Source organism: Cetorhinus maximus, chromosome 14 (genome assembly GCF_964194155.1).
Source record: "Cetorhinus maximus chromosome 14, sCetMax3.hap1.1, whole genome shotgun sequence".
Classification (NCBI taxonomy): Eukaryota; Metazoa; Chordata; class Chondrichthyes; order Lamniformes; family Cetorhinidae; genus Cetorhinus; species Cetorhinus maximus.
In genome coordinates this window covers 13726001-13735303 of record NC_135892.1, presented here as the reverse complement: position 1 = coordinate 13735303, position 9303 = coordinate 13726001, and the positions used below count along the sequence as shown (strand labels likewise).

The window sequence follows — 9303 nt, the reverse complement described above, 5'->3', positions numbered from 1 at the left end:
CTTAAATGCGGGTTCACTCTGGCAGAGCCCCTTCTTAAATTTAAACCCCCCTCCCTCCTCCATCCCATTTCTCTTTCCACCTTTCCAATCGCGGTTCCTCCAGTTTAACTCCAGGATTTCCTGCTTTGTGTTAAAATCCCCCCAGAACAGGATTCGCCGCCATTTGCGGTTGGATTGCGGAGAGCCGGCGGTGCAGGAAGCGGAGAGATTGCGGAGGGTCGCGGTTACACCGGGAGATAGAGGAGGAGGAGGAGGAGGAGGCGCCGCCGGGCGGGCGGGCGGGCGGGCGGGCGGGGCAGGCGCCGGGCGGGCGCCGCCTCCACGTCCTCAAATCCCGGGCCGATTCCGCAGCTTCCACGGGCTTCGGTGCAAGATGGCAACGAATAAGGAGCAAACTGTGAGTGCGGGGCAGCGGGATCCCGACCAGAACCGGATCCCCGATCAGAGGCAGCACATCCCGCTCCCCCCTATCCCTGGGAGGGCGAGACCCGAGCCCGGGGGATTCGGGATTAACTCAGGAACACCCGGATCCCGATCACTCCGGGTCTTTGGATATTCAGGGATTCCGGTTCTGACTCCGGCTCTCAGTTTAGGCCTCGGTTCTCAGGTCCGGGTTGAGTCCGGGTGTCGCTGCCCTTGCTCCGGGAGTTCAGTTTCTCGCTCAGCCTTTGAGGCTGTTGTTCTGATTGATTCTGATTCTGATTCTGGACCTGCTCCGGTTCGGGGTTTTCTATCGATTTAATGGGGAGCGAGTTCCTTCTCCCGCCAACTTTTCAGATCTGTGTCAATTACTGATATTGATCAAAGGGAATTGAGGGATGATTGGGTGAAATGGCATAAATGATATCGAATCCATGTTTGTTGTTAGAGTCGAGCCTATAATCTCTGCTCCAACTGGCTGGAGAATATTAACATAATATTGGATAGTGACTTGCATTTAATGCCTGGCAGGGATTGTGAAAAAGCCATGTTATAATTGCAGATAATTTTCCATTTCACTCTTGTTTTAGACGGAGGAAGAGCCACACCTGAATAACTCACCCAGGTCTCCAGAGTCAGAGGACTTTCCACGCTTGGTAAAAGAACATGCATCTTTTTTATGCATTTAACTTACTACATCAATGCCTTTTGATCTAAATTTTCCTTGCCTGTAATTACTGCTTAATACTGTGTAATTCACCCCTGCTCCCAGCGTCACATTGAGCAGTTTCTCTCTTTCTTTAAGACTGTTCCTTTTGGTGGTGCAATAAAAGGAGGAATGAGACCTGGGAAGAAGATCATCGTGATGGGAATAGTAGACCCCAACCCTACAAGGTACTCTTTTTATTCTTTGTTTCTGGGATGTGGGCTTCACTGGCAAGGCCAGCATTTATTGCCCATTCCTAATTGCCCTCGAGAAGGTGGTGGTGAGCTGCCTTCTTGAACCGCTGCAGCCTACGTGGTGTAGGTACACCCACAGTGCTGTTAGGGAGGGAGTTCCAGGATTTTGACCCAGTGACAGTGCAGGAACAGTGATATATTTCCAAGTCAGGATGGTGAGTGTCTTGGAGGGGAACTTCCAGGTGGTGGTGTTCCCATATATCTCCTGCCCTTGTCTTTCTAGATGGTAGAGGTTGCAGGTTTGGAAGGTGCTGTCAAAGGAGCCTTGGTGAGTTCCTGCAGTGCATCTTGTAGATGGTACACACTGCTGCTACTGTGTATCAGTGGCGAATGTTTAAGGTGATGGATGGAGTTCTGCTCAAACGAGCTGTTTATCCTGGATGGTGTCAAGCTTCTTGAGTGTTGTTGGAGCTGCACTCATCCAGGCAAGTGGGGAGTATTCCATCACACTCCTGACTTGTGCCTTGTAGATGGTGGACAGGCTTTGGGGAGTCAGGAGGTGAGTTACTCGCTGCAGGATTCCTAGCCTCCGACCTACTCTTGTAGCCTATATTTATATGGCTGGTCCAGTTCGATTTCTGACCAATGGTAACCCCAAGGATGTTGATAGTGGGGGATTCAGTGATGGTAATGCCGTTGAATGTCAAGGGGCGATGGTTAGATTCTCTTGTTGGAGACGGTCATTGTGTGGCGTGAATGATACTTGCCACTTATCAGCCCAAGCCTGAATGTTGTCCAGGTCTTGCTGCACGTGGGCGTGGACTCATCAATAAACACTTTCACTTCATAATCAGGGATGCAAAATTCCAAAATGAAATTGAGCAGAATTATTGACAAAGCTGGAATAATCCCCAGCACTATTTTCATCCGCAACTCACAAAAGTTGTGACTTTTGTTGGATGATCTGGGTGGACTGAGAGAATTTGATATAACTTTCCATACGTAATGTTGAAAAAGGTTGAAACTAGGCAACTTAGTGAAGAAAAGAACGATGCATGTTTTGGGGTTTACAGTGATGTGGTTTTGGATCTTTTGAAGCAGCGAATTGTGAGAATTACTGTCCAAGAGGAGTTAACAGGCCTAGTATTGGAAAAAAAATATTGAGGAATGTTTATCATTATGATTTGAAGCTTTTGGCGTTTGACAGGCTGTTACAGGACAAATGACAAAACAGATTCCAACAAAACTCTGCAAACAAGTACAAATTGTTCCATTTCCATTCTTCTTCAATAAGTGCAAATTGTTCCAGTCTGTTGTTTAATACAAGGACCCAGTGCCAAGAGTTTGTTTGAACGTATTTAAGACGTTTTTGGACTGATCATGTTTGTATTTGAGAAATATCTCATGCAACCAGAAAAGGAATTATCTCCAGAAATTATTCTGTTCATGCAGCGTATGCAAGTAAACAAAAATGCGAATAACATTTGTAGGTGGGAAATATTCAAGTTTTGCAACTTGACCTTTAACAGCCCTGGTAAGTGTGGTTAATACATTAGCTACAGTAAGTCCACAGGCTGAGTAATGTTAGAGATATTGTGGTTGGATTGTGGCTCACATTAACCTGTTGCTTCAGTGTGTTTTTAAACGTGCTTTTTTGTTCATCAGAGGTTGAAACTTTATTGTATATTGCACTTTTCCTATGGCATCGCCTCAATTTTAAAATTCTCACCCTTGTTTTCAAATCCCTCCATGGTCTTGCTCCTCCCGATCTCTGTAACCTCCTCCAGCCCCTACAGTCCCAATTTTAATTAAAACAAAAAGTGCTGGAAAACCTCAGCAGGTCTGGCAGTATTTGTGAAGCGAGAAACAGAGTTAATGTTTCGAGTCCAATGTGACTCTTCTTCACCTTGTTTACCTGTTCTGAAGAAGAGCCATATTGGAATCGTTAACTCTGTTTCTCTTTCCACAGATGCTGCCAGACACGCTGAGTTTTTCCCAGCACTTTCTGTTTTTATTTCAGATCTCCAGCATCCGCAGTATTTTGCTTCTAATTTAGTGCCCAAATTTAATTATGTGGCTTATGAAACTTTACGTGGCCCGATGTCACATTTTGTTTCATAACGCTGCCCTGAAGCACCATATTACACTTTATTACATCAAAGTTGATGTTGATAATTGACCCACCATTGGCTGTACCTTAGCTATCTGGGCCCTAAGGTCTGGAATTCCCTCTCTCCGCCCCTCTCTCCTCCTCCTTTAAGATGCTCCTTAAGACTGACCACCTTGACCAAGCTTTTTTTCCTCCTGATCTAATACGTCTTTATGTGGCTCGGTGTTAAGTTCTATTTGATAATGCTCCTTACTATGTTGAAGGTGCTGTGTAAGTGTAAGTTGTTGTTGAACAGTCACTTCATTTAGAGCCTTTGATAGGTTAAGGAACTTTTTTTTTGTGACTGAAGTTTGATTTCTTCCTGCCTTTGCTAAAGCTTTGAAATTAGCCTGTGCTGTGGAGACTCCGATGTATCGCCAGCTGATGTTGCTATGGAGCTCCAGGCGAGATTTCCCGATCAGCAATTTGTCAGAAATGCTTTCGTCTCTGGAGAATGGGGAGAAGAGGAAACATCCATTCCTTACTTCCCCTTCATCCCAGACCAACCATTTCGGGTGAGTAACTATACGCAGCACATTGGAACACTCTGCACAGTCCTGGTCTCCGTATTGTAAAACAGGGTATAGAGGCAGCGGAGAAAGTGCAAAGAAGATTGACGTGGATGATATCAGAACTGAAAGCTTATAACTATCAGGGGAAGATTGAACAGGCTGGCACTCTTAAAGACTGAGGAGTCAGCAGATGGAGATCTTCAAAATGATAAAAGGATTTGATAGGGCACATAAAGAGAGGATGTTTCTAATTATAGGGAAGATCGATACTAGAGTCTGTAAATATCACCAACTCTAATAGTGACTTCACAAGCAACTTCTTTGCCTGGAGTTTAAAGGTTCTGAAAGAATTAAAGAACATCAATCAACTGTAATAATTCCAAGATTTAACTGGAATGATATTGTGTTGTTTTATTTGCTGCAGTTAAGTTAATTAATAACAGGTTTTTCTTTTTAAAATGTGAATTATATCACCTTAGACTGTCAGATTTTGACACTTGCACAACGCAGGTTTAGTTAGTCCTTACGACACAAGATCATTATGAATGATGGATGCCATTTAGCCCATTTTAGTTCATTTAGCCAATAATACCCTAAAGTCTCTCCATTGCCATATCCAGTGGGTTTACAAATGAGTCCAAAGTTTCCACCTCTCTCGTCCACCTGGGACCTAATATTTGCCTCTTACCCAGATCAACTAATGAGAAAATGGCACCTGCTCATTTTGAGAGAAAGCACTCAGTTGTGAACCAATATTCTCAAACTAATTTTGCCACCACCTTTGCTGCATCTGTGTTGGGCAGTAATAAAAAGGGTCTGGAGGTAGATTAGTGAAGACCCATACTTCCCAGTTGCAATGGATAATACAGGAATATTTTTCAAAGTGGTTGGCAAAAGAACCAGGGATGACATGAGAAAAGATACAGAGAGTCGTTGTGAACTGGAATGCATTGTGTGAAAGGGCGGTGGAAGCAGATTCAATAATAAGGGAATATCAGGGGAATTGGATAAATACTTGAAGGGGGGGGGAGCCTTCACTCAAAGAGCCAGCACAGGCATAATGGGCTGAATAGCCTCCTTTTTTTTTGTGCTCTCTGATTTTAAGTAATAATTACAGGGAGCTGTTGGCATATTGGTATTGTCACTGGACCATTATTCCAGAGACCCAGGTTAATTCTCTGGGGCCATGGGTTCAAATCCCACTAAGGCAGATGGGAAAATTTGAATTCAATAAAAATCTGGAATTAAAAGTCTGATGATGACCACAAAACGATTGCCAATTGTCGTCCAAAATGCATCTGGTTCACTAATGTCCTTTAGGGAAGGGAATCTGCTGTCCTTAAATGTTCTACATGTGACTCCAGAACCACAGCCATGTGGTTGACTCTTAGATGCCCTGGGAACGAGGGCAATTAGGGATGGGCAATAAATGCTGGCCTAGCCAGTGACGCCCACATCCCATGAATGTAAAAAAAAAAATTGATGTAAGCTTTCCTTGTCCAGGGAGTCTCGCTCTCCTTCATCACGCCCTGACTCTGCATTTACATTACACCTTCAGTGATTATGTGAGAAAGTTAGCCAATACGACAGAGTGACACATTATTTTGTGAAATAGTTCTTTTGGATGAGAGTGGTGGAGAGCTGGGATTGGATATGTTGGGTCCAATTTTTAACCCACTTAAAATCCATCCACATGCAGAGTTAAAATTGGGCCCACTGTAAAAGGACATAGCAATGGTAATCATGCATAAGTAAATTCCCATCTTTGAGGAGTCTTGTAACGGAAGATTATTGAAACTGGAGAACTTTTACACAACTCAAGGTAATACTATACATTGTTAACCATAAGCGACATGGCTTAGCTTGGTAGTTATATTTTTCAGTTTCCTCTGCTAAAACATTGAATCCATTTCAGGTCAACATTTAAATTCCTTTTTTATATTCTTATTTTATTCATTCTCAGCTAGTTGAGACTTGCAAAGTCATGAGACACGTACTAGATTTTGTTAATAATTAAGAACTGTTACTGTATAACATATTAACGACTGGGCTACATAATGGGAATCAAAACTAACTTTAGTGTATGACAGTATTTACAAAGCCCATGTAATGTCAAAGCCTGGTTAGCCTGTTAGCACCAGGGGGTTGGTGTGACATGGCACACACCGTCACTGTCACTTGCCGTGAATTCACAATCTGATATTCTCAAGTGCTGCTAATGCAGAGAAACAGTGGTAATTCATTCTTGAGGGTGGCTGAAATAGTGTAAATGAAAAAATAAATTCCAATTTGAAAATATACATTGATCAAATATGTTTTTGTTGTGATTATAAATAACTGTTAAAAATGACAGCGGTTTGCAGCTTGTTCAGGACAGAAAGCAGGAGGTTATTTGACCTTTTGAGTACTGAATATAGAAAGCCATTGTATTTGTGGTGGGGGAAATTTATTTAAATAACGTTTAAAATTCATGACAATTTATTGACCTTGAAGAAATTCTTTCTTTTTCCACCTATCATGCCTCCACTCCTTTTAAAGGCATCGACCCCTTCTGTATTGGCAGCTCTCTGGTACCTTACCCACATGACTATTGTTCATGTCAGCCTAGACAGTCAGTATTGATCAGTCATTCAACTGTGGAAAATATCGCTGCTGTGCCTGATGTTGTTTTCACTCTGCATCCCATATCCACATGGGTTACTGACTGCGATCAGGAGCAGGGATCATAGGTAAACTCGACAGATCAGACTTGGTATGTTCCTAGTCTGTATGGCTTAGTCTCATACTGGTTAATGCTTCCATTCCCTGTCCTGATAAGGGAACTTACACTTGTTACTGCTGTAGGTGGTATGCAGGTACTGGATTAAAGCAGCAAAAACAGAGCCTAAAATTTAGAGCCAGACCTCTCAGAAGTGAAATTAGAAAAGATTTCTACACACAAAGGGTTTGGACATCTCTTCTGCAAATGGTAGTTGATGCTTGATTAATTATAAAGTTTAAAATCTGATCTTTCTGTTGCCAAAAGGTATTAAAGGATATGGGGAAAGGGTGAGTATACGGAATTAGGTCACAGATCACTCATAATCTCATAGAATAGCGGGACAGGCTGGTGGGGGTAAGTGGCCTCCTCTCGTTCCCACGAACTTACGGGTAGGAGCTAATATTTTAGCTGTTTAATATTCTGAGTAAATGTGACACATTTTTAAAGTTGTTTTGATAATTGCACTTTCCCAACAACAATTTGTTTATTTTCCTGATTTACAGCTTGAGATGCACTGCGAATATCAACGATTCCGCGTATTCGTCGATGGGCACCAGCTTTTCGATTTTCACCATCGTGTCCTAGATTTATCAGCAATTAACGTGATAAAAATATTTGGCGATTTGCAGCTGACCAAACTTGGTTAAGTGCATTTGGGATTGTCAGGAGGAACTGTGACCTTTCTGATGGGTCAAAGACTCACCATCACGCATGCGTGGCAGTACCAGCTGGGTCTGAGCTGCCTCCAGTGTCAGTCTCCATTGTTCACTGTATGAAAGGAAGAATGGAACTGTTGTTTCGACATTGGCAATGTAAATGATTCGGGGAATTGGCCATTTTAGGGAGCAATTGAGTGGGGGGGGGGAAATCTTGTGACAGGAAATAAAATCCAATTAGCAACGGTTCTGACACTGCCTGGATGATTCGCTCTAGCAGGTTAACGTGTCTGGAACATCTACACAAGGGGTGGGGAGGGGGGGATAAGGAAACGGTGGTGAATCGAGTAATTTTTGTGTTGTTTACACCATACACTCCAGAATGTGTTTCTGCACTGAAATGACAGCACAAATAATTAACAAATATATATTTTAAAATGGGATATAAATAGTCAGGGTATTGTCTAGACTGTAAATAGTTTTTGTAGAGAGTAACATGGATGGTGTGGTTTGTGTTATATATGATACTAGATACTTATTTATATACATCATGCCTTTTAGTCTTAATGAATTATTAACCATCAGAATGTTAGTAAATGAATGTTTCTGTAAATTAAAGGTGTATTTCTTGAAATTCATAGCTTATTAATAATTTTATAGATTGAAAGCAATAAAATTGTAGGCATTCCAATCAATAAATTGAATAATTTAAAGAAGGAAATAATATAATCCATAATGCTATTCATAAAATTCTTAAACTGAAAGATATCTTCTAGGAATATATGATTCAATCGGTTTTAGATTAATCCAATAAACTGCTGTTATTTAGAACAATTGGTATCAATGGGAACTTTTTTCTGCTAATTATTGCAACTGACATATTTCACAAAGTAACATTTTCTGAATGTAAAAGAAACTAATTTAAAAGGAAACTAGGTAGCTGACATTTTACACATGTTCAGTAAACAGAGTTGTATGAAATTTATTATCTGTTGTTCTTGTTTGTCAGTGTAAGGAACAGTGTAAAGAATTGATAGGTCCAATCAGAGTGCTCACTGATTGTGTTTTATGGCAAATGACTTTGTGTCAGAGCATTGACGTATTGTAGAAATTGCGTCAGAAGATGGCACGTTAATTTTGTGAGCATTGCATTCAGGGTCTTGGCATGTCTGTCAATTGGGCAGAAATATTTTGGTGTTTTCCACTCAATCTTCCTGTTTATGTGTGTTGCTGTGTTTGTCAAAATCTTTCACAAACTCCTCTGTGTAATGTGTATCCACCTCTCTGTACATTTCACTGCTGCACTGAAGCAGTCTGACATTTGTTACATGCAGGGTTGACCTTAATGAAAGCGACACTTTTTAGTCCCAATATAGGAAATATCATGGAAAAGCTGGCTGGCTATGTGACTGCGTTGTAATATGTTGACTCAGTTAACAGCAGAATATGCTGCTTCATTATTACACGGAATATCTCGTTATTTTCTACTTCTCTAAAACTACGATGTACCTGGTGGATACTTTGATAAATGTATTGATTTATGGAAACCTGTAATTTATCAAGCAAAGATGCCTTTCCAAATGTAATGCTGTTATCAACATCAGGCACTTAACTTTGTTAAGATCAATCTTGAGTAAAATTAAAAATAAATATTTGTAATTTCCTCATACTTTTTCTTTTCACCCCTCCTTCCCTAACAGTTCTTCCATTTAGTCTTCCCTGATAGACACTGTTGATCACAAACCTGCTTCTCATGTTTGATGCCTCCTGGACGTACAGTTAAGTAATGCAGGAGTGGAGCTCCCACCAGAGCAGATACCTCTTTTCCAAATGCCTGTAGTACAGGTAGAAGCAGCAGCACCACCACAGCAGTGTTAGCACCACTCTTTCACATGCTGGAGTTAA

At 41.5% G+C, this 9303-nt stretch overlaps 1 protein-coding gene across 1 annotated transcript; it reads left to right on the top strand.

Moving 5' to 3' along the window:
* The first annotated feature begins 307 nt into the window (after positions 1 to 307).
* LOC144689435 (galectin-related protein-like) lies at positions 308 to 9057 on the top strand. The gene is made up of 5 exons (XM_078556521.1): positions 308 to 397; positions 1011 to 1076; positions 1226 to 1314; positions 3807 to 3984; positions 7246 to 9057. The coding sequence occupies exons 1-5, from the start codon at positions 374 to 376 to the stop codon at positions 7387 to 7389; spliced, it is 501 nt and encodes a 166-aa protein (XP_078412647.1). The 5' UTR covers positions 308 to 373; the 3' UTR covers positions 7390 to 9057.
* The last annotated feature ends 246 nt before the right edge of the window (positions 9058 to 9303 follow it).